General features: G+C 42.6%; 2 protein-coding genes across 4 annotated transcripts in view; one reads left to right on the top strand and one right to left on the bottom strand.

Annotated features, from left to right (window-relative positions):
• The window catches only part of LOC104151999 (ubiquitin-associated protein 1), a 38,492-nt gene extending 34,801 nt beyond the window's left edge, over positions 1-3,691 (top strand). For both annotated transcript variants that reach the window (XM_068925136.1, XM_068925135.1), the window contains exon 8: positions 228-3,691. In XM_068925136.1, coding sequence (XP_068781237.1) covers positions 228-368 — 141 coding nt within the window. In that variant the 3' untranslated portion in view covers positions 369-3,691. The remainder of the gene's footprint in view (positions 1-227) is intronic.
• LOC104152000 (kinesin-like protein KIF24) overlaps positions 879-24,750 on the bottom strand; it is a 36,292-nt gene continuing 12,420 nt past the window's right edge. For both annotated transcript variants that reach the window (XM_068925133.1, XM_068925134.1), the window contains 9 exons: positions 22,570-22,785; positions 20,793-20,880; positions 18,522-18,643; positions 16,772-16,877; positions 14,779-14,850; positions 13,775-13,884; positions 10,435-12,873; positions 9,347-9,440; positions 879-6,983 (listed from right to left, as the gene is read on the bottom strand). In XM_068925133.1, the coding sequence (XP_068781234.1) occupies positions 6,843-6,983; positions 9,347-9,440; positions 10,435-12,873; positions 13,775-13,884; positions 14,779-14,850; positions 16,772-16,877; positions 18,522-18,643; positions 20,793-20,880; positions 22,570-22,785 (3,388 nt within the window). In that variant the 3' untranslated portion in view covers positions 879-6,842. The remainder of the gene's footprint in view (positions 6,984-9,346; positions 9,441-10,434; positions 12,874-13,774; positions 13,885-14,778; positions 14,851-16,771; positions 16,878-18,521; positions 18,644-20,792; positions 20,881-22,569; positions 22,786-24,750) is intronic.

The following is a 24,750-nucleotide window of genomic DNA, read 5'->3' as shown; positions in this document are numbered from 1 at the left end:
CGAAGGTGAGGTCCAGTGTGCTGCTGAACACTGAGCTCTGCTGGCTCTTGTGCGAATGTACCTTTTCTAAACTGAGCTCGCTTGAATAGGATGTATTTTTGGAGCTAAGAATTGGGTTGCCCAGTGGCTGGAGACTGGCACTTTGCTAAACCAAAGCCCCAAGTAAGACTGAGCCTTGATCCTTTTCTCTCTTGCCAAATAATTGTCTGTCTCTCTCTCTCTTTCAGACCACAGAACTTCTCCAACTAATGAGTCAATTTAAAGAAATGGGCTTTGAACTAAAAGACATTAAGGAGGTCTTATTATTACATAACAATGACCAACACAATGCTTTGGAAGATCTAATGGCCCGTGCAGGAGCCAGCTGAAAACACATTCCTGGGTTCTCTGTGTGTGATGGAGCAGGACCAGCCCCGCCACCTTCACAGCCAGTGTGACTTGCTCTCAACAGGAAGGAGTCCAGCTTTTTGCATACCTGGGAAAATGACTGAGCAAGCCTGCCTGTGTGCATTACTACAGCATTTCTTTCAACTGAGAGCCAACTTTTTTTCTTAAATTAAAATTTTAAGTGCCCTTTCCTAAGTTTCCCTTTTCCAGCTTGGCCACGGAGAGTTTAGACTGCCCAGCCTCTACTGGAATTGTATATAGGCAGAGACAGGAGTGTGTGGTTTCTTTTTCTTTTTTTTTTTTTCCCCCCATTTCCCCCCTCCCCCCCCCCCATACTGTTGCACTGGAGTTGGACAGAAGAATTCTAAGTTGGTTCTGAAACTAGGATGCTTTGGTTCTTTAAAGCTGCTTTCATGGTGTCTGCTTGTACTGAATTACTTGACTGTCACAGTTCAAATTAACTGGTTAAATTTGACCTTTAGTGCAATGGAGTTTTATTTTTTGGTTGGAAGTTAGTCAGTCTGTACCTTAGTAAAACACTGGTTCAGAAACTGTCGCTATGCATAAAAAGAGAAGCTGTTCCTCTTCTTGTGTTTTTTTGACCCATGCATCTAACATTTCTGCCAGACATAAGCAGCCAATGCTGAGTGGTGTGTAAATCCTCTTGAAACAGGTAAGCTGTGAACTGAACCTGGACCTGCAACTTGTGTTGGTTCTTGAACCTGAAGGCAGAGAGCTGGGGCTCAGTATTCTTAATCCCCCAGGCTTGTAGGTTGTTTAAGGAAATGCCTTGCTAGGAAATCAGTTATCTTTTGTTTTAAATAATACTCAGTGTGAAGCAGGAGGTTTTTTTTCAAGCACTTTCTTTAAAACAAAATATACTCACTGCATTAGTTTCATTCTCCACACTGCTATAGAATCACATAAGTACATCTAGTACTAGAAATCAGGTTTTGGGTTGTTTTTGGTAGTACCAAGTGTATTATGTTGTACATTGTTCAAGTTCTAAATACATAAAATATCAGCAATCTTGAGGAATCTTTAAAGTAACTTGCTAAATATTTTGATTCTGCAGAAGAACAACTAATAAAACCCTCAAATGTAATTCCCAGTGTCATGGTTCACATCTCTCATGCTCTTTGGCTTCAGCAGATGATCTTGTTGGATCCTGTGAGCCCAGGTGCTGCCTGCTCCTGTGGGCCTGTACGTTCACTGTCAGCACTGGGCAGACCTACCAGAGATCTCTGGGCCAGTGGCTGCACTGGTAAAACATGTTTCTCTTTCTGTGGCCTGTTTCTGTTTTGCACTCGAGCAAAACCAAAACTAGGGATTCACACTCACGTTAGAGCATGGAGCTGGCACTGGACTTCGGGAGGGGAGGACAGCTCAGCTGGCTGCCTCTGTTCAGCTTTTTTCAGTAGGAGTTTCAGCAGCAACTTCCTAGCAGTGGGCAGCTCCTAAGAGTTCAGTTTAAGCAGTTGCTTACCTTTCCTTCCTAGGTGAGAAGTGTGACAGCTTGAAACCAATGAAATGGTTTCCTGATTAGTCAGAAAAGCTGAAAAGCAACTCCTGCTGCTCTGGTGTCACTACCCATGGACATTTGTGTTGCTTGTTTCTTGTTTCTCAGAGTTGATATCCAAACAAAAGTCCATGTCTGGTACTAGACATTCCTGCAGAATAAGCAAGAAATCTTTCCAGTGGAAAAGTAACTATTTAAACCAAACCTCTTGAAATCATCTATTAGGTTGTGTTAATGTTTGTTTTTTTTCCACAGTTGCCCTCATAGGGGAATCACTGTGAAATACAGAATAACCACAATGTTTAAAGAGATGCAGAGATCAGAGGTGTTAATCTAATCTCTGTGCAGTAGTGAAAGACTAGGATGTGATACCTATAAATCCAGCCTCCTTCCACCAAAGAGACATGCCATTCAGTGTCTTCTGTGGCAATGCTGCTCTTGATTGCACAGTGAGCTTTCTGCATATGGTGTTGCTGGGTGGCCAGAAGCTGGCAGTATTTTCAGGACAGCTTCTCTTCCAGAATGAATATGCAAGTCTGTTGTGTGACTGTCAAGTGAGGGGATTAATTAAAGTGGTTTAGGGGAGAGGTAATGAAATGTGTAACAAATGACGAAATGTGCTGAAATGTGAATGTTGTTTTTTTGGGCAGCGTTACACTGGTATTGTCATTATCTGCTTGTGCAGATACAACAGATCTGGTGCTGGGCCTGGAGAGGTTCTGTCGCCCTGCAGTGCCGGAGGGCTGGCCGTCTCCCCTGCTGCTAGCTGGAGAGAAGATTACTATCTTCCAGTTCATACCTGAGACCTGCTTTTTCTTAAGTACCCAAATCAGCAGCTCTGTGTATCTGGTAAATGGCACTCAGCAGTGTTTCAAATTTGTCAGAGGCCATTCTGCTGTCCGTGCAGGCTGCAGCCAAATAAATACTGGTATCTGGACTCTGGGTGTCACAGAGAAAAGGTTTGTGAGGAGTAGTATAGAGGCGAAGCCAAAAACTGACCTACGGTTTGCTTTGTTTACAATGTGCAGAGCCAGAGGCTCTCTGCTGCCTTCTGATGGTTTTTCACAGCAGCAGCCCTGATGAGACTGATACTAAAAGGCTGTCAATCACCCACAGGGCTAGGGGCTACCACTGGCTGCAAAAGCCTAGTGTGATGAGAGATGCCTCTGTGGTGGTTGGCTTGGTTTGAGGGTGGCTCCTTTGTGGGACGCTACAGCAGGAGCTGCCTGGCAGCTGCTGCCAGCCACCCTCGAGCCCCAGGGCACCCTGAGCCTTTATTCAGCCAGGTCGCCCGAAGGCTCTAGGATACCTCATTGGCAAAGCTGCTCGGCTCCGCTCAGCTCCTGAGCATGCACATGTCAGGCTGCGCTTGGTAGCTGACCCCAGTGTGAGTGTCAGCAGGTTATTTTGTGTGTTAGATGAGCCTTCTTTTTTTTTTTTCTTCTCTCCTGTCTCCTAGCTGTGGAGGCTGCTCCTTGTCATTCAGCATAATGTGGTGCGAGGGTCACTTTGCTGCTGCTGTGGTGTTCAGCTGCAGATGGTTTCATTCAGTCCTGTACGGCTGACTGTTAGCTAGAGGACAGCATCTGAAACGTGAGCTGAATGCACAGGCCGGGTTGGAAGGGGGAATCTCGTATGTATTTCCAACCCAAGGTAATCTTTTTAAAATCAGACACTTTAGTTTTGATCACGTTTAATTTAAAACAAACTTTACCAGAGTTCTGTAGTAAATTGAATTTTATTTTAAATAATGTAAAGTATTTAAATAAAATGTCGAGCACCTGCCATGAGCATTAATAGTCTTTGTTGCAAACAAATACAAAAGTAAATTCATTACAGTTCTTAATTTACTTGATTGTACATGGCCAGGCTCTATTAATCTTAAAAGACTTCTGTAACAACAACAGTTTTGCATACATTCCTCAGTTTGAAATTAAAACAACTCGTCATATCAGATGCAGTGCAATATCAAACAGCTGTAAAGGGATGCCATTTTGAAACACTCATTTAGCACACTTTTACACAAGAGTTAAAGCAGCATCTAGGTAATAACCTTAAGGGGAGAAAAAAACACGCTACCGTTTTGGTAACAGCTTTGGTAGTTTCTGGTACATAGTATGAGCCCAGCTTTGCTATTTTATGGGCATGTAGTACTTCAAGCACGTCAATAGTCCTTTTATTGCTGAGGATGAATGGACTTCCAGAGCCAGGGTGCTTTTATTTCTTTTTCCTTTTCTTTTGTCAGTGGACTGAGTCTTGCATGCAGCAGGGGAAAGAAGACCATTCTGAGAATAGACTGGAAATGAAGTCTTACATTTAACAAAGTGCACTTCTGAAAGTGACTGCAGTGTTAAGAGATTATCACATCTTGGAAACTGCCTGGTTTTTAATTGCTGCATGTTTCTCAGGTGTTCCTGACTGTTGCAGCAAATAACTGGCTTTGGAAACTTGTGCTGGGGAATAGGCTTGCTTACCTTTGTCATTGTAGACCAGACAGGAACTGCACACAGCTGGCCCAAAATTTGGTAGCTGACTAGACCTCTATTTTTGGTCAGTCATCTATATTGCTGCACCTATCTCAGAAAATACTGAGGTAATAACATGGCACTATCATGTTATAGTTCATTCTTGGGTGTTGCTTTAGAAGTGGCCATCTTGGGAAAGAGACTGAAAATCCCTGTCAATGTATTTTGCTGAGCTGCTCTTTAAAGATAGTCCCCTATTTTGTGGAAGTACAAATCACTCATCTTTCAAAGCCATACTCGTATCCCAAATGTCAGAGTACATGGAGGAAAGTACTGCCCTTCTCCCTCTTTCCTCCAGCTGCCCCTGCATTACTGGCTGGTCCTCTCTTTTTTTCTGTGACCTTTGTGCGTGTCCTTCTGTCCCACTTTCTCCTCAGCTCCAAACTGACTTGCAAAAGTGCTCAGCAGCTCCCCCACAGCCTTGTTTTCTGTATGATCACTGGGGAAAGTGCTGTGGAAATCACTGAAAACACTTCCATCCATTTGCTTTCAGAAGATGCAAGGAAGGACTGTCTGCTGCTGCATGGTTCACCTCACCTTATGCATGAGGAAAGCTGTCCTTGTCCCCAAGAGATGGGGGGGGTGGGCAGGGAGGAGGGTCCTTTTCTAAGAGTTGCTTATTTTAAAGGGGAACTCAGTTTATACCTGCTCTTCTCTCCTGGGTGTTTTAACAGTGCACCTGTGTTCCCCTGGCTAGCAGTGTGTGTGTGTGTTCGCTTACAGTTCTCTGTTAGTAAGAGACTGTACTTACAGCTACTCTGTGATGTGTGTGGATACTGTGCACTGAGGCTGTTGAAGAGGTGCTGCCTTTCTTGCTCCTGAAAGCCTCATTTCGCTGAGCAAAAAAAAAACTTCTTAAAAGGAGACTGAGAGGCCTGGTTTCAAGTGTGACTTTCTGTTGGCCTGGACACAGGTGCTATCTTGGAGGCCATAAACTCAGACTCTGAAATGACTCTGCTCTCTGCTTCTTGGGGTAATCCACTGTCAGTTGTGAGATGGAGACTAACCAGTTCTTTTCATTTAAAAAAAAGAAGTTAGGACCCTGACTGAACTGTAACTTTCTACAGTTACTATGGTTAGGCCTACCCTTGTGCTTCTGTTCCTCAGGGCTTGTTGTGTGATGTTCTTGGGAGCGTTTGCATTGAATATGCAACGCAGATAACTGAACGTGACTGTGATCACTGCGCTACTGCTCTTCCGGCCCCTTGTTCTCCTGGGTAGCCATAGTAGCAGACAGCAAAATTCACAGCTGCTTAGACTAGGGTTTATTCACCCTTGGCATTTATGGCCATTGGAGCATGCTTAGATTGAGCTACTGTAGGCATTATTGAGGAGAGGTGGAAATGGCTGTGTGCTGTGACAGCCCTAATTTTGGACTGGGACAGCTTGCATAGCATGTTGGCTTAGTTATGCATATTTTAAGGTCACTTGTGGCTTCAGTGAGTGGACTTGTTTTGTGGCTCAGATGTGATGCACAGAAGCAGGGATTTTGCAGGGCTACAGCTGATAGTTCTAGTTCTTGGTTCAAATATCAGGTTCTCTTTAACAGCAAGGTCAGCAGCTTCTGAAATCCGGCTGCCTCTAAGTGGACTCTCTCTTTTGATGTGAAAAATAAATTCTGCAGTGCCACAAAGTCAACGGGACAAAGCACCCTACAGCAGAGCTGTACTGCAGAGGTCAGGCATCCTTTGTAGCGGGGTAAGCTTTGGGCCTCTCACTCTTGGCATAGTATGAAACCTGTGCCTTTATTAACATGCCAGATGAACCTTCGTATGAAGTCCCTCACATATAAGCCTTCTGCTAAACCACCTGTTATGCATGACTTAAGCTATCTATCTTTTTCAGATGGTCTGGAGTTAGAAGGCTATTGCTGCACTTTGCTTAGGACTGCTTTCTGCATCAGCACCTCTTGTCCTGCCTTGATTTTCATTTACTTTTGGTCTAGTTTAGTGTACTTAAACAATGGCTCCCCTCTAGTTCCTCACTTCTGTTTGCCAACGTACTTTTCTGGATAGCTTTTGAGTATTTCTGTTCAGAGCTGTGTCCAGCATCAAAGTGTTTTCTCTCCCTGGCCCCTCTCCCCCCCCCCCCCCACCATTTTCTTGGCTGAGAAGCTGCTATGAATACTGTGGACTGGACTGCTTGGTGAGATATTTAAAGGCTGCTGAACTGGTTATTCTTAAGAACGTGACTTACTAGTTTTAAGGAAATACAGAGCTTGTGGTGACAAGCATGCCTCACCTTTACTCAGAATTCTCTCCATCCTTTTCTAAAATATACACTAATTGCAAACATCAAACCAAAAGCTATCCCCTGCCCACCCACACGCTGCAGCACCAAATGTGGTGGAACACCAGCTGGCTGTTTCCATAACTGTTTTTGTGCATAGGGCATGTGTAAGCAAAGAAGAGCTAAACTGGTGGTGATGTTTGCAGGGCTGTGTCAGCACCAGGAGAGTCTAAATAGAGCTTAAGCTGGGCTCGCATAGTTTGGATACACTTTGACTTCAGTACCAAGATTTCATCCAGCTTGGCCACAAAATTCTGAAAATCCTGGGGAGGAAAACAAAAGAAAAGCTTGGGCAACAATAGTAGTAGCAAGTTGGAGACAATCAGCACATTTTATGTATGGCAGCAGTACATAAAAGAATGTTTTTTATTCTACTGTGTAATAGACTTACTCAGTATCTCCTTATTAAAGCTCTCTCATACAGCAGAGTTCAATGCCCCTGATTACTAATTTACTACTGTAGTGTTTTTTTTTTTCCCCTTTAGCTGTCTAATACACTGGCATAAGAAATGCATTTAAAATGCCATTCTGCTGTTACCCTTCTACCCAGGTTATCTTTTTGAGGGTTTGACACAGATACTAGTCATCTGAGGTGCAGTTTTATACTGTACCGAATCTGCTCTTTCCCATATTCCTGACCCCTCTCTTGAGTTGGAGCTAACGCTCATGAAGACCAGTAGTGATCAGATACAAAAAAAACATTCCTGGGAGAAGGGAAAGATTGTTTTACATCAGATCACAGTGTCAGCCCAACTCCTGCATAGCTGCAAGTCTGCTAGATCAGACATGAAAAACAGGAGCAATGTATAGCCTAGGGACAAGGGGACTCCACTTTCCATAGCAACCTGTCACACAATTAGGTGCAGTTAGTTGTGTATCCTATTTTGTCTAAAAATGAAATGGAACTTATTTTTGAGCAAGGCCTGTGCTAATAAAGCAGTGTTTAGCCTTGCTCCTGCCAGATGACAAGAGAGGTTGGTGCCTTTGTTCATGGGTCAGTGGCTAAGACCTGGGGAAGTGTCAGCATCCTCAGGGCTAGGGCCTTTCATGGCTACTGTGTGAAAACAATCATGCAGGACTTGAGCATGACAGCTCTGTCTGGCAGACATCAGCCCTGTACTGAAGACCAACCCAGCTGCCCCAGCTTATTTTGCTCAAGCACTTTAAATACTGCTTGGTTCGGTATGTGCTTATGTGCTGGGGCTTGGCAGGAGTCTCTCCGTGACCCAGGCTTCATGCCTGGAGAAGTGGCAGCTATCTGAAAGCGGATGGAGGAAAAACTGACCTGGGAAGTCCAAGCCAGTTCCATGGCCCAAGGAAAGGTCCTTCTGTGAAATAACACTACAAGGCAAAAGCTATTCACACATTGCCGGGAGGCCTGGCAGGTGTGTCACGTTCCTACTAGCCTAAAAACGCTTGCTACTTGGGGCAAATAAATGGCTTGGGGGGACAGGGGAAGGGCTGTCGCCACTGAACAACAGAATTGGCAAGAACAACCTTGAGTAACTGAGAAAAACACCAAAAAAAACCAAAACAAACAAACAAACAAAAAAAAGGACTGCTTTGTATCATTTTGTTCTCTGCCACAAAACTAATACAGTTGATGCCTGTTGTACCCCTTCCTGAATTTCTATTTGTTATCTGGTACTACATCACATGCACAGTCCTGTCAGCTGGAAATTACAGCAGATAATTAGCCACATGGAGGTTGCCATTCTGAATTCCTGAAGCAAAAGTCCCTGTAGCTGCACTTCAAGTTTGCAGCTGTGATAAGAATAAAAATGGCTTTGATAAAATAATGCAGTAGTGGAACTTAATTTCATTGACAAGGTGAGGGAATTGGGAAGATGGGAGGTTGTCACTGAGAAATATTAATGGTCTGGGTGGGAGATCAGAGGCTTATCGTGCAACTGTGACATGTACCTATCAGGAGGCAGGCAAAAATCACAGAATATGAGCTGAAGAGAAACCAGAGTACCCGCATTGCCTGGCTAGCAGTGGGGGCCATGCAGGTGCCATTCTCTACAGTCTAGTCTTTACTCGTAATCCAAGACAAGGATAAACCCAGAAACCCTTGAGTGACAAAAGAAATTAAGTGCCTCTGAAGGAGCCAGTAAGCATGGTAGTTAGAGCAAATGAGCGAGCAGGGCCATGCTGATCAGGGGTTGGCACAGCTGCAGTGTGATAAGCAAGAGACTCCTATAAGGAAGTGGCAATGCAGCACTTCATCACCAACTGTGACATCCCAGTGCCATACTTTACGGGAGTGCTGTTTTTCTGTAGTATTGACTTACTTGGTCCAGCCTGTAAGGGGATAAAAGCCACAGGGGAAGAATCCCTGTTTGGTACAGTCTGACACCAATGTTGCAAGAAAAGAGAAAGCTGTCTTAGCAGAGACAGGCGGTTCAGGGTTGGCCCATCAGCCTCGTTCTCCCACAAGGACCTGGCAGAGTGGAGACCGGCAAAGACACGACAGGTACTGAAAATGAGCGGCTTCCTAGGACTCAGGGAGGCACCAGAGAATAAGAGGGGGAACATGAGGGATGTCACTAATTCAGATTAATGATCTTTAAGATTAATTTATGCAGGTTCAACAGGCACTGAAGTCATCATCTGAAATACTTACCGTTGCCGACATCTGATTTATCAAGCACTCTTCCTTGAAGCACAAGGATGCCATTTCATCCAGCTGCTGCCGATGGGCTCGAATCATAGCCTGTCTGATTAACATAAAGTATACCCTTGGTTACACAGCCTGCTGCTCTACCTGCAATTACTATTGGGCTCCGATAAACTTTTAAGAAGAAGAAATATTCCAGAGGAAGTCTTGCTGCTGGTGGCTCCTGGCACTCAGGTAGCACACGTGCACACACACACACACACACACACACACACACACACACACAGAGTGGTTCTTGAAGTATGGTGAACTACACTGGCTTGGGCTACAAGTAAAGAAGAGCCTGATGAGACTGAGGATTACTCTGAGAGGAGTGACCACAGCCTCCTGTTAGCAGAGGCAGCACAGGGGCACACGCTGCTTTTTACTATAGGGAAACCTAGAAGGGGAAAAAAAAAAAAAAAAAACCCTGCCTGATGGGACCATGAGGTTGAAATCATTTTGTTGAAAACAAAGCACAGCAGGAAGACTGTGCTACTGTTCATTCCTTGGCGTGAGTTTCTCTGGCCAGCCGTGCACTTTATGCGGACTGAACGCAGTCTAGTCCTCAGGAGCTGGCAGTGGCAATGCCTGGCCTGTAGCACCTTGAAACTGCACATCTCCGTCTTCACTGACTAGCTCGCTACTCTAGCTGTTTTTCTTTCCATAGGCATGCAACAACTATCACCTACTTCCTGATGGGAGGTGCTGATATATTTTAGGTTCTTTCCATCTTACAGGAAGCCAATTAGTTACTGAGTATTTCAGCTTGTATTATACTATTCTTTCCTCTAATGTTATCTGAGGAAGCTCTAATAGAATAATTGGCTCCCTGTGAGATTTTAAAATACCACTAAATAACAGTCAATCATATATTTACATAAGATAATGACTATAAATTATCATTAATCTTATTAAATAATTATTTCAGAGATTGACTTCCTAACAGTTTTAAAGTACATAAAAGCATAATATACAAATAAAGGCAAATGCACCATATCTGTGTCTAGAATTTCTAAGCTCTATGACAATCTACAGCGATAAGTAAGACTTACTGTGCCTTTTCTAGGGCTTCCCTCTGCTGATTTTCCATCTCTGATGTAGCACTTGGGGAGATGATGTTGGACAGGCCTGAGGGGTTGTCTGCATTTGCCCATGGCTTAATCTCTTTGGCAGCAGATCCTGAATCTGCAGCAAAAGTCTCTTGTGTAAAAATACTCTGAATCAATTTGTTCTTAAGCGATCCAATTTCTTCATTCCTGAACGACGACTTGCCTGTGTCTTCAGAATGATTGAAGCCCTGGTTCCTTAGTCCTGATTCGGGCTGCAGCAGCAGGCTGCTTTCTTGAGAGGGGGACTGGACTGTGTAATCCATATTTCCCACACTGGGAAAGCATGGCGCACCTGAAAAACAACCCTTTTCAGGAATATCAGCAGGTATTGCCTGAGCCATGGGTTCAACACTGCATCCTTGATCTGAATTAGATTTTCCTGAATTACCAGTAACAGCTTTAGCATCAGCATCACACTGTCTATCTGAATAGCCTTTGCACATCAAGTTACTGAGAAGCAAACCACCTTCTCTCTCTCCCCTGGAGTCCCTGGATTCAGCTGCGGATGTGTCTGTTAGGGCTTCACTTCCAACAAATAAACCATGAACAGCTCCTTGATTTAATGAACTTGAGCCCAGAAGGCAGCAGCATGGCTTCACATTGCAGCCCGCGGGTGAAAACCACTTGTTCCCTGTTTGTGGGAAACGCTGCAAGACGCAGTTCCTTCCATTGCGCCGCATTTGCTCCCCTAGCTCCAACATACTGTCTGTCAGAGCTCTGTTTCTAGTACACTGCCAGGCCTCTTCCTCAAGCCTTTTCTGGGAGCAGTGTATGTTCCTGTCTAACATTTGTTTCACATGGGGAGACTTCTCTCGGTTGGAAGACACAGCCTCGGTATCAGTTGCTTCCTCGTAGTCAAGAACGGATACCATGAGAGGGGCTGCTATCCCAAAAGTTAACTCTGAGGAATTACTGGAAGCTCCACAATGGCCAACTCCATTTTTTCGAGTTTTCCATTTTATGTCTCCTGCGAGGGCAGCCTGTCTATCCAAGGTGGATTCTTCCTTCTGCTTATGTAGGAGGCTGGTCTCTATGTACTCTGGAGCTCCTGATTTCAATACGGGAGAAACACATGGGTTTGGAGCCTCCTTTTCTGGAGTCAAGACAGTTTCATTGTAATAAATGAGACGTTTGGGTTTGTACTGTTTGTGATCAGCTGGGAAATCTTTGCAATTTTTCCAGTTACAAGCAAGATCATCTTGCAGGCAGTAAGGTTTTTCTGCAGTATTGCTTGGAGACGACTCAGTAGTTAAGTCACAGCTCCAGTCTGATGGAGTTTTGCATCCACCTGCATTTTTAATAGATTCCTCTGGTTTTGGGCAGCCCCCACTACAATCCCAGCTGTCATCTAGTTCATGTTCTTGCACAGGAACTGAGTATTTAAATAATAAATCCTTTCTCTTTTGGTCTTTCTGCTCTTCCTCAGCTCCCTGTTCTCTTTGATGAAGGAAAAATGAATGCTGGCTGCATTCATTGGGGCTTCGAATTCTTTTCGTGCTCTTTTGGCTGCAGACAGGTGAGAAAGAATCTTCACTAAAATCACTGTCATCCAGATCTTCCAGCTGCATCCCATCCTTGCTCTGTGCTTCTGTGGGAGTAAGGCTCGGCTCCTGCTGCACTTGAAACTCCTGGGGCTTGTATTGAGTTAAAAACCTCTCAAGAGGTTGGTAGTTCAATTTTTGCTGTAGAATAGGTGGCTGCTGAAACTGCTGGTGATAAAGGCGTAAATGCTCCTCCCTTTCCTTTTGAAATGGAGAGAGGTTTGTCCAGGTTTCAACACACTGTTTAGCAAAGGCATTTCCCCACTCCTGATTGCCATCAAAAGGCTGATTTCCATCTCCAAAGGAAAAATTACCTCTAGAAACAAGCTGTTTCTGCACAGGTTGCACTGTCTGGACTTTCAAGCACTGGACAGGTGGTTTGTCTTGCACATACTTGTCTCTTTGGCCACTCTCTTTTGTCTCTATCGTGGCAGCATTGTTGATGATAAAATCCTTTGCAGCGTGGTTCTTTTCATAGTGCGGAGACAGATCATCAGTCTTTTTCTTCACGGGCTGCCCTATCCGTAGGACTCCCTTAACTGGGCTAGTGTGGTGGAACCACGGTGAGCTGGGATTTCCTCTGCAGGCATGTCCTTTGTTGACTCCCCTGGGGGTTGAGGTAAAAGGGACACTGGGTGGCTGAAGTGCTGAAGGACATGCCTTCATTTTTGTAGCGCTTGAAGGATGTTGGAGGCCTAGCTTCACTTTCTTTGGAGAGCTCTTTTCCCCAGGTGGCAAAGAAGGAGAGTTTTGGATACGTTTTGGGGATACATTTCCAGCTATCCGACGTCTGTTTGTGATGGGGGTAGAACATTTAATCCCTTTTTTCAACTCTTTGACCCTGTAAATGAGGCTAGTTTAGATGTCATGCTTTCAGATCAATAACAGTGTCTTCAGAACAAACTAATACTTTGACATATTAAGGCTAAACGCTGAATTCAATGGCACGATTTGGGTTTTAATTATCCGTGACCCAGGAAGGCATCAAAAACACCTCTACCAAAATCCTGAACTCCTGGAAAAGTCTACAGAGCATTTTAAAGTGCTTCCCTGAACATAACATAACAGGCCGAAGGAGTGAAAATGGTCTCTACTCAATTTCAGTGGAAGAGTAGTGCATTTCTACACTTTATAATGCCGCATGGCACAATACCAGCTCAAAACAAGTTGGTACTCTCATCAGCACAACCACAAGACACGAATTAGGGTTTCTGGAGTAGTTGCAGTATGCTTAATTAGCTCAGGGAACATGCGTACAGGCCACGTCATTTCTGGATCAGACTCATCCATGCAACTGTGAAGAGCCGCTCTAACTGGTGTCACTCTATTCCCTCAATTGTTTCTTTTATTCCTCTATCCCCTAACACATCTCTTGTCCTCTCAACCCCAGCACTGCTTGCAATCTATGTAGGAGGGAGGGTGAAGGGCTTTAGCACACTCTAGGCAGAACTACAATAGAAAACTAAAACAAAACTTTGAGTACCGAGGTTAGCAATCCTGCAGTTACAGAGAGCACAGTGATATTTTTGTCACTAAGGGCTGTCATCAGAAAGGAGTTACAGACCTGGAGAATTTTATGACCCAATGTCAGTGTGGAATAGGTAAAGATTTTATTGCATTATGAAAGTTGCATTTCCTGCTTAACTCACAATTTCCAATGCAATCAAAAGAAAATGTAATCACAAACACATTACTTTTTTCCTGCTGTTTTTCACCTCAGAAGTGTGAACTATGTCACCCACCTGTCAGCATATCGCAAAGTGTTCAGTGTATGCTCTGTAGCTATGTGGCTAGGTGATACATTGGCTATCATACACGTCTTGGAATTACCAATGAAAGAATCCTTTAGGACCTAGGAGTGGAAGGAAAAGATAAGTTTAAGATTCTTAGTAATTCATATATTTATTTTCAAACAATAAGGGATAAAAAATTAGAACTCATAGGATCAGACTTACAGTTTAAAAAAAAATTACTTGAGCAGGTTACTGTGTATTAGATTCCCCTGTACACGCCGATTTCCACAAAACATGTGATAAAGTGATTTAGCTCTGCTCAGAACTTAGAAAAAGTTAACCAAGTTATCTTGCACTTCCTACGAGTTAGTGCGCACACAGGCAATTTAACATGATTCAAGTAAGTGATGCATGGTAACGACCTCTTTTTACGTAGTGCGCATCTCTCAATTTGTCTTGTAATTTTTTGTTTACAATTTAAAATGAATACAAGTGTTAATCAGTGCTCTGAACAAGCCCTTGCACCAGGTGCCACAAGGGTGCCCATATGTTTTGAGGAATAAAGCATATGTTACAACTAGAGTGAAGAAATGTTCATCAAAACTCCCATGACTGTTACTGCACAGAAGATGCAAGACTGATGGTAGAGTGGGTGGAGGTGGATGATAACTCTTTCGAGTCTGGTTATGTAGACGTACACATGAATATCTGCTGACAGCTAGTCCATAGGGCTGTTTATGTAAACATTCACACGGGACTAAGAGGACTCAATCACGGAGTTTGGGAGTTAGTGCACTTTTGAGGAAGCTGGTACCTTTTTTCACCATGCCAGTCCTTGGGATTGATTGTATTTCTTGCTGGCAGTTGGCCTTAACCCTGTGATTACCTTTAATGTTTGGAAAAGTTATTCATTTTTCTGTCTTTCTAGGGTCTAATAACAGTTATTGAATCATACTTTTTTCATTTTGCCCTCATCAGGGATATACCTGCTACTGCCTTCTTGCTGGTTTTACCTGAGTTAATTTGCTTTGCCGGAAAGGAGTATGAGCATGTTCCTGATCCAGTGCCCGAATGCATTCCTTTAGCTACCAAAACAAGAGGGGGAAAAATACATAAATCACAAGTTGGGGAGGAACTGAATTTCACCAAACCTCAGCTACAAATCTCATACTTCCCTTATGTGCCTTTGGCTCCTACCACATGACTGTCCCTTGCAGGGGGAGTCTACGTCACAGTCACAGCAGTGAAAGACCAGCTTTAGCAAGTTCAGCTATCAACAGCAGTTTAGCTGCGCTCACAAAGAGCAAAGGTGCAGCACAGAGCATAGCTAGCCCAGTCTGTCAGTTTTATGAGCTATACAAAAAAAAAAGTCCAAGAAGCTAGGTAATTACACACACGTTCAGCAAACACAGAGCTTCACACTACTGTGGATTGACTGCTGCTGGCACCACAGCTAACTAGTCTAAAGCCAGATCAGATGAGTCTATGCTAGATTATGCTAAAACTTGCCAGGCATGTGTATCCTTAGGATGTTACAGGTATATGAATCTAGAACAGAGCTTTTGGAGCTCCTTCTCTAATAGATTAATTTCTTCCAGAATAAGTTCTTCCCCTTCTGAAAAAAAAAAAAAAAAACACCCTTGGACAGCAGCAGTCCAAATTCCTTATCCCATTCTGGCCACGTTTTCATCTAAAGCCAAAAGTGGCACAAGCAAATACGGGCATATTCCTCCCCATACCAACTCTAGTCTGTAGTCCAGATATCCCATCTGCGTACCCTGGAAGTGTGGGTACGCTGAGCAGTGTTAGGAGAAGGCTGATCTCAAGCCATTTCCTCTCTCACCAGCACAGTGCCCCAAACCTAACCAGAGGGGAGAGCGCTGGCTAGCATCCAAATAATTAGATGTAAGGGGAGCTGGGTTCAAGCCCAGATTCAAGCCTGTGCTCAGAAGGTAGTATAGATGCAGCCTGTCTGTCTAAACAATGTTTCACTATGCCCTTTGGCAGGCTAATAAGAACTATACACAAAACACAGTGAGTGAAGCAACAGACTACCCAGGGAGTGGAGTTACAGCCACAAAACTCCCCTCTAAAAGTGACAGAGCATGAGCAACTGGCTACAACCATGATTTTCACACATCCGATCTCTCCTTCTTAATAATCATCACCAGAGATAGCTTTTAGTCTTGAAGAAATATGTCTTGATTTAGTACTAGCCTAGGAAAAATGACATTTTCAAACTTAAATAAGCACCCTTCTTTTGGTCATGCTTTCACATCAAGCTGCATGCAGTAACTTCTGCACTATTGATTCACGCTCACTGATTGCATATCGCCTTCCTCATTTAGGGAAGTCCTCACTTCATTAACGAGCTTTGTTTATTTGAATTAAAAGGGACGTAAAGCCTCCTGCACAATTTCTACTGGCAGCATTCCTGCTTTATCTTAGACGGCGTTTCTCTGCTCCTTGCCCCTCTTTACATTACTTTGTACGCTTATAGAAGACAGTTTACATCAAGAGTGCATTTCTTCCTTTTCCTTTCTACCCACCTGTGAACTCCTATATCTTATGCTCTTGAGTATTTAAGTCTTTTCTTCCTGATTTGTTAGAGAAGTCTGAATTCAAGTGGTGAAAATAGGCAGCATGAACAGATGTGCTTTTAGGAAACAAATGCGGCAATTTCAAGCTAATATTCTCTGGAAGTAAGGGGGACATAAACTTCCTATATAAAACATGAGACACCTATAATAGTATACCTAATTATCTTCCATGCTATGTTTACCTGACTGGTGCTAAGAATGCATTAGAAAGACTTGATTTTCATCCCACAAAATCTTTTCCCTCTTAAATTGTCTTTCAGGCATCAAAGTTAAACTGGGAACACTTAGTACTTTTTTTTACCCCTCCATAGGATCCATACACATGCTATCCCCTGGTTTCTTTTCAACTTAAAACCCACACTAAAAATTAATTACAAAACCTTCCCCAGACATGCTAGTAGCTTACTGCTAAAAGGCTTTGGTTTATTTCCGCTCCTTCCATTTTTGTTTGTCGATCTGAGTCTCTGGCATCAGCTGCCCTTTCACTGCCAGCCAAGTCAATGAACGATATCCTAGAAAAAACAAATTTGCATTTATCTTAGGGGCTTTTTTTGTTTTTTAAACATCAACACACGACATCAGAAGAATGATTAGAAATCACTATGATTGAACAAGGAGAAATACTCACTGGAAATATCTGAGGCATAAAAATAAGCATAGAACCAGCTACAGGAACAGTGTTAGAGCATTCTGGCACTAACACAGTCATAACAGACAGTCTAATTGCATGCGATAAGAGTGCTCCACAGTTTATTGGTAAAGCTATTTAAAGTGTAAAGCATACATCTCTCTAGATAATGATTGTGCTTGTAGCTTCCTATAAACACAGTTAAAGAAATTGTAAACTTTTTGAGTCTCCTTCCAAGTAAAACAGACATCTGCCTAGGTTAAATGGGAATTCAGGGCAATATGTACAAAAATTTCCAGTTTAATAAGTAATGCACTGAGCTTTCACTGCTCGCTCCTATTCCCTTCCTTCCTCAAATCTCTGCTAGACCTTCTCATGTCCCCTAGTTCTGGATGCGAGGTACTCTACTGACTGTTGTACTATGTCTTCTCCTTTGCCCTTCCTCATATTCTAGAATAGCTCTGACTTCTCTTATGGGTGTGTTTTGGGATCCTTTCCTAACTTCAGTTCCATCTCTCCTTCAGTAACAAAACACAGCACACATGCCATACCTACATAACCACACACACTTCTATTTCTAAGCCTGCCTGCTCTGCCTCTGCCTTGCTCCTTTCTGCTATTTGTTTAACATTTTGCTTTGTATTTAGAGTAAGATCCTGGGGAGCAAGGCTGCATCTTATTTGTTGTAAGAGTCAGTCAGCTCATTTTTGGACACTAGTAATGTAAACACCTAGACATCTTTAATCAGACTATTTCTGGGGGCTGTTTAACCTGCAGAAAAGATGACTGAGAAAAGACACAATTACAGTTTTTAAATATGTTAAATGGCTGCCACAGGAGGAAGTAAACTACCTTTTTTTTTTTTTTTTTTGGTCTGCTGCAGATAGCTTGAGCATGTGAGTCTGATGCTATCAGAAAGGTTTAGGTGAGGCACTAGGATTCCTCTGACCAAAGAGAGACTTCTTGAATGGAAACACCTCCCATGGCTTGTCACTCCAGACTTTCTTTACAGACAATTAGGAGACAAAGGTGCTTTTAGAGGCAAATCCATCTGACCTGTTTTAGATGACTACGCAGAACGGGATGAATCAGGTCCCAGCAATGGCTCTTTCTTTTCACTGACTTCAGAGGTGATGAGCGCACATGCAGAGGTGGCCATTGCAGACATCTACCTTTGGCCAGATGAATGCCAGACAGAAAAAGCTTTCTAACGCTGACGATGAGAGATGGAGTTGATTATCTCAGGATGGCAGTAAACCTCCTTCAATGGAAATCTTTAAGAACAAGTTTGACAAGCACTCGCCAGAAATGGCTTAAGCACTATTCGTTGGAGCAGAAAAAGGGTTATGAAACTTCTTAAGTCCCTTTGAATCCCGTCTTACAGTTGCCCACAAACTCAATATCTCTTCTGAGTTTGCCTCCTGGATGTCCCTGAGGTTGGCTTCCTCATGAAATGGTGGTGGTGCAGATCAGCAAGTGACCAACATTGCATATTTGCCAAACTGTGCAGTTCTTTTTCTCATCTTACCTTCCGAACGTCCTATTGGCGGTGTCTTTAATTTGGATTTGGATGATAGCATGAGATCGAGAGGAATCAGAGTTCACTCCAGTAGCTCCTGTGCTACGTTCCTTCCCCCCCTTCAAAATCACCTGGGGGACAAAAATCTAAGTAAATTGTACATAAAAACATAATCTCTCAAGAAAAGATCCTGCCCTGTTAAGTTTAGGTTACATTCAAAGGAAAACTTCATTACAGCCCTGAAATTCTGGTGCAAGGCAGAGGCTAAGTTAGACTGAATCCTTTTCAATGTTTCTTTCAGAACTTTGTATATGGATTTGCTTGTGGTGTCACTATGGAGTTCAGAGAGCATACTGCAGGTAAGAAGTTGCTGCACTGCATATTCACTCTGATTTGCAAAAATCAGACTATAAAACGAAAGTAAGTTGCAGAGATAACCTCATGCACTCACGCAACTGAGTATTTGTTGTGGTTTTGTTGTTACTGCTTTTTTTGTTTTAATTTCACATTCTCATGTCATAGATTGGTACTGTTACCCAGAAAATCAAGAGGTATACGCTGTAACAAGACACAAATTGCCAAAACATTTCTCCACAACTGAAAGAAACAACGCTAGAGTAAGTAGCAACGCTAAAGGATCAATTATATTCAAAGTCAGCAGCAAAATAAGAGAACAAAGGGCAGATGCATGGCAGAAGGGCAATGGCACCTTCAAGATACAACTCCAGATCATTCTCTTTTGCAAAATTTTAAGGACTATTGCAGGAAGCCTAGTAACGACTACAGCAGGACATTCATAAAACAGAGTCGTCATTTTGTTTCTGGTAGCAAGAACTAATTAAAATATTAATCTAGCAAAAATCAATATGGTTTCAGTTGACAGATGTGCACTACTGCTTTTCAGTGGCCGGTTTTCAGTCAGCAACAAAGCCAACTGTTGCAGCTCCTGCACAGAATGTCTGAATGCACAGAACTGAATGCACAGAAAATGTCTGAATCAAAGCCAGCAATGAATTCAATTCAATGCAAATTGAGTAACTGTGGACGTATTCAAGACTCTTCCCATAGATCTGTCGCGGGCTATTCAAAAGCTCTGAGTCAAGCTAGTGATATTTCTGTGTTCAAAAGAGCCCGTGGACAATACACAATTAGTTTTTGCCAAGATACCTGTGAGAATAAAGTCATTTAATAGCTCTTCTGTATGTGGAATGTGATAATACAGAAGAATGTGTTAATCAACCATATAGCAGATTTACAATCTAATTTGCAGAAGCATCACCAGCATGTCCTGAAGCTTGGAGTTAATGAGAGGATAAAGAATAAAATTAAATGGAGTGTAAGTAGGCAACACTGTGCCAATTTTAATGAGTCAATTACACTATCAGGCACTTTAAATTTACAATTCCTTACTGAGAAAGAAATTAAACCATGCAAAGTCAAGAAAAATGGAAGGCAGATTTAACCAGCTTTCTTATTGCAGAACAGAGCAGAAAATTTGCTAATGCTCTTGTAGAGCTCAGCCAAGCAGGGAAGGCAGACTGAAGCTTGTGCTAAACGTCAGCTGCTGTTTAAAGATCCTAATTTTATAAGGCTGTTATCACCTACCATTGTCTAAGTAATGTCTCAATCCTACATCAGTTCAGAATCTCAATCTTAAGTATTTTCTAATGTCTAGTTTTATTAATTTTCAAATTTATATCTACTGTCCCACATCCACATACCCTTTATATAGAAAACATAAGCTCATAGAAGCCAAAAAAAATCACATTAGAGAAAAATATGGATCCATCAAACAAGTAACAAATAAACTAACCAGCTACCCTTGCCCAACTGTAAATTGCACCCTCACATCCACAGTACTTCTCACCTTTTATTGTCTTACTTGGTGTACTGAGTTGCACTTAGACTTTAAATCAATTTTGAGTCATCTAGGATCTTTCAGTGCTTGTTTTGCTGGGACGTTATTTAATTTTGGGGATAGCGACAGCAACCTGTTTCTTGGCAAGGTCTTCCCCTAAGGTGCGGCAGCAGAAGCAACAACCCTAAGCCAACAGTTCACGTATCACTAACACCAGCTACAGCAATCCAGGAAGCCTACTGAATAAAAGCCCTTTTAACAGTGCTCCTCGATGCTCTGCTGAGTTTGCTAAGATCAGAACCTTAAATAGGAACATACACACGTAGCACACAACAAATAACAGTCTTCTCCGCAAATTACTTATCTCACAAATTAGGGAACTGGGCTGCAGAAGACAAAATAAGCACCAGTAAAGAGGTTACCTCTAACAGTAGGTCTACAGAGTCCACCTGAACCTCTCGCAGTCCAACTATTTGAACGACATGCTTGCTATCTTCTCTTGCAAAAAGTCTGAAAGGGAAAAATGGCTTGCAGAAAGGAAATTTCTGAAATCTCAAATAGAAGCAATGGAAACACATGTCAGTGCTATGACACGATGTGCAATATATATCAAGGCTGCCAATTAGGGGAAAGATAACACTGTCATTCACTTATTTTCAGAAATAGCTGAAGAGCTATTTCTTTTATAATATGTACTATTCTTATTTCACTGTTAAAAAGATATTAGCAATGCATTTCTGCTAAAATAGGGAGCAGGAATATAATAAAGCAGACAAATTAATTTTGATGTTTACATTTTAGACTTCCTGTCCCTCTTTGAACTGCATCTCAGACCTTCTATAGGAAGTTCAGACTGTGCAACTTATGCTTTCCTCAAGTTTTCAAGGTTTTTGCACGGCATGGATTTTATAGCAGCTTCCACAGCTATAGAGTCGGAGTATGGAGCAACTCTGCTACGAATCACACAGAGGTAAATGTTACACTATGCAGGAAAAATATAGCCATGACATATGCATGGCAGAACGCTTAATCTCCCCCATCAATGACATGTAAGATAGCTAATGGACCTGCAGAGAATACCCTCTGCCTTCCTAGTAAAACCACTCCTGACAGTAGATTACACTACCTGGTTTATATCCAAAGAGAAGTCCTTGAACTATCACTCAGTATTAAAAAGGTCCTTCATGACTGTACTGGAGAAAGGGAACACACATACACACTCACACATAGGAATAGGTGTTTGCAGAAACACGTGAGCAGATGTTCGCTCCCCAGTGTAGAAGGCCTCCCTCTTGGCTCAAGCCTCCAGTATGGATGCTCTCAGCATACTGCTCTCAAGGGTGCTAAAGGCCTCCAGCTGACAGATAATGTTCCTTTGAGATCACGTTGGAAAGATTTTACCGCTGAGATATTAACTGACCATTGTTTGAGACTTCAGACCACAGTAATTTTTTTTCGACCAAGCATGTTCTGAGCTGTCTTGATTTCCATTCCAGATGGAGCTCCTGTGGGAGCACACATCTGTCTGAGCAGACTCAGACAGAGTCTGGGGACTCTGGACTGGAGAGTACCTGGTGCTTCTGCTGGTGGGTGACAGCAGTGCCACCTGCAGAGGCATGCTCTGGTTGAGTCACTGGGCTGCCAGGTAAAGGAGTTGAGGAAGGGGGTGAGCAGACTCTGCAGTGTCAGGCATGACAGGTGGGAGATTGACAGGCTCCTCAGAGACTGCAGTAGCAAGAGCCTAAGCCCAATTACACAGCAGAAGGGACAGCCAGTGGCTATGTTCAAGCATAGGGAAGAGAGGGACTCCACAACAGCGGTCACCGGAAACGCTTCTGCCAACAGGAAGGCTCTTTCTCTATCTGCAGATGTTTAGCTGTTATATTATGCGTATCATAGTTTAAGTAAAGCAGTGTGAGTTCATACCTCAGATGGGGCCTTAATTTTTACTCCCCCCCCCCCAATCAAAATAACGCAAACCACTATTCCCTATCAATGCCACAGTATTTAATGCCAGATTCTGCCCTCCTCTCTCACTAAGTAGCTCCCAAGAACAACCCTAAATAAATATATAAAATTTATTATAAATGGTAATATGTTAAATGCAATTGCACAAAACAGTAACAAAGTGATTTATAAACAGTAACCAACCAATTCATAACCCTAGTTTTACAGCGACATGTCTCTTTATTTAAATACCTCTTCCTTCCATTTAGCAGATCATAAAGCTGTCCACAGTAGATCTCATAAAAACTGATTAACACAAGGAGATCTTTCCTTGACTGTGGTGCTTCCAGGTGTCTAAAGATGTCCTTGGCAGCCAACGCATAGAGACCCGGGTTCCGGTGGGTACCTATCATAGTGTAAGTCTTGCCAGCACCAGTCTGTCCATATGCAAAGCAGGTTGCGTTGCCTCTGTAACGATAAGTTATATTTTTAGTGCCACATCTGATGCATTCATGTCTATTAAAAGGGATTCTGCAATGTAAATATCTATATATAGAGCTGACCCTTAGCAACGAGGTTCAGTTTGCATCCTCATCTGGGAAGCTGCAAAACACTTAACAGCGATTCCCGAGCACACCCTATGGAGGGTTGGCATGTCACGGAGTGCTGGCTCTCTTCCTTCTTTCCTGATGCCAAAAATGCATTTACAGAAGCTGACAATATATTATTATTTTTCCAACTGTTTATCTGCTACAGAGATATTGTAGGATTATGAATGAAAATCCTTTTGATTATGAATCACAGAGAAAAATGACTGCGACGCAAGGTGCGAAACAGCCACAAGTCAGGTTCTGTATTAACACACAGTGTTCTCAAAGATTAACACCCCAGCACTATAATTTACTGAGCAAAGTTAGTTTATCTCAAGCCGCAGCCCTGCATGCAGCTAAGTCAGTCTGATGACTTGTTGCTGCCTACGGGAAGGTTTTGCTCTTCCATTTCTCTCTTCTCAGCTGTGGGACCTACAGCATCCTCTGTGCTGGCTCTGATGTTTGACTTTATGGTACTAAAACAGCAGAAAGCTTTCCACTGTTTTTCGAGTTAGTTTTCTGCTGTTTCAGTGGAGTAAAGTAACTCGGGGAGGATCATGAAATATGTCAAAACCAGCTTCATGTAACCTATAGGAATGTGGCTAGGAGGAGGGGAAGGAAGATCATTCCCTTTCAGTGGCAGAGAGCTATAGGTACCCTCACTTCAACTAGTGAAAATACAGTCTCAGCTTATTCCAGATTACTGCATCTCTGTCATCATGCCATTTTAACGTTATAAGGGCAATGCACATAAAATGTCAAGTAGGTCTCAGGATACGGCTTTGCAGCCTTTCAGGCCCATCTAAGCTGAGGCTACCACATGCCTGTCTCCCCTTCCCATCCTGGCCTTCTGCAAGCACTGGCGCTCACAACTATGAGGTGAAGAGATTCAGGGAACTGAATCAGCCAAAAAACAAATATCACAGAACATGATTTTTTTTAAAAGGTTTTTTGGCTGGCTGACTATCTGGCTGCAGTGAAGTGAGTAAAACGTGGGACTGCAGCACAGACAGAGAATACTTTCTTGCCAGTATAGACTGCTAAATTAGCTTACCATGGGGTCAGATGAGACCCAATGCCAGTGAAGGGAAAGCAGCAGGAGGGACAGAAAAGTGGGGGGAAGCTGAGAAAAAACAGTGGCATCTCTTTTGGTGGCATCACTGGCTTGACTGTAATGTGAATCTGCCTTTATTGATTATTACTACATAGCAAGCTATAAACCTTATTCTCCCTCTTTTACTTTCCTTTCGTCAAAAGCGTGATGTTTTGTGTCTCTTCTGCTGATACTCAGAGATATTTAGTAACGGAAAGTTCCATTTTGTTAGTGTTCAGCACAGGCATGTAATTCTTGCCTTCAAAGACTCAAAATGTAATTATATTCAAGCTTGTTACGTTGTGTGAAAATAAGATTAGCCATGTAAAGCCAACATCAATTTGTCATTAATCAGGAAACATGTAATTACAATTAACCCTCTAAAAATATAAATCAATAAAATAAAAATAAACCACAAGCTAAAAATAAACCACAAGCTTATTAAACAGTTTCTATTTCCATGTGAACTGCACAAATACATGCAAAAATATCTCACAACTGCCTCATGGAAGAGGTAACATTATTTCTCTACAAATGAGTAAACCAAGGCACTAGACAGTTTGTGCTATATCACACAGAAGTCTTTGTTAGAGCAGAGATTAGACTCCAGGAATCCTGACACCCATTTATTTTATTTTATTTTTTAAATGTTCTAGGTAGGCCATTCTGTCTCCTTGTTACAGTTGAGGCCCAATTTTCCTTTATTCTTATTGAATGCAAAGAATTTTTTCCGGATTTATTTTGTCAAAA

This window comes from Struthio camelus, chromosome W, assembly GCF_040807025.1.
Source record: "Struthio camelus isolate bStrCam1 chromosome W, bStrCam1.hap1, whole genome shotgun sequence".
Lineage (NCBI taxonomy): Eukaryota > Metazoa > Chordata > Aves > Struthioniformes > Struthionidae > Struthio > Struthio camelus.
Note: the sequence above shows the minus strand (reverse complement) of the source record. Positions and strands in the feature narration are given on the sequence as shown.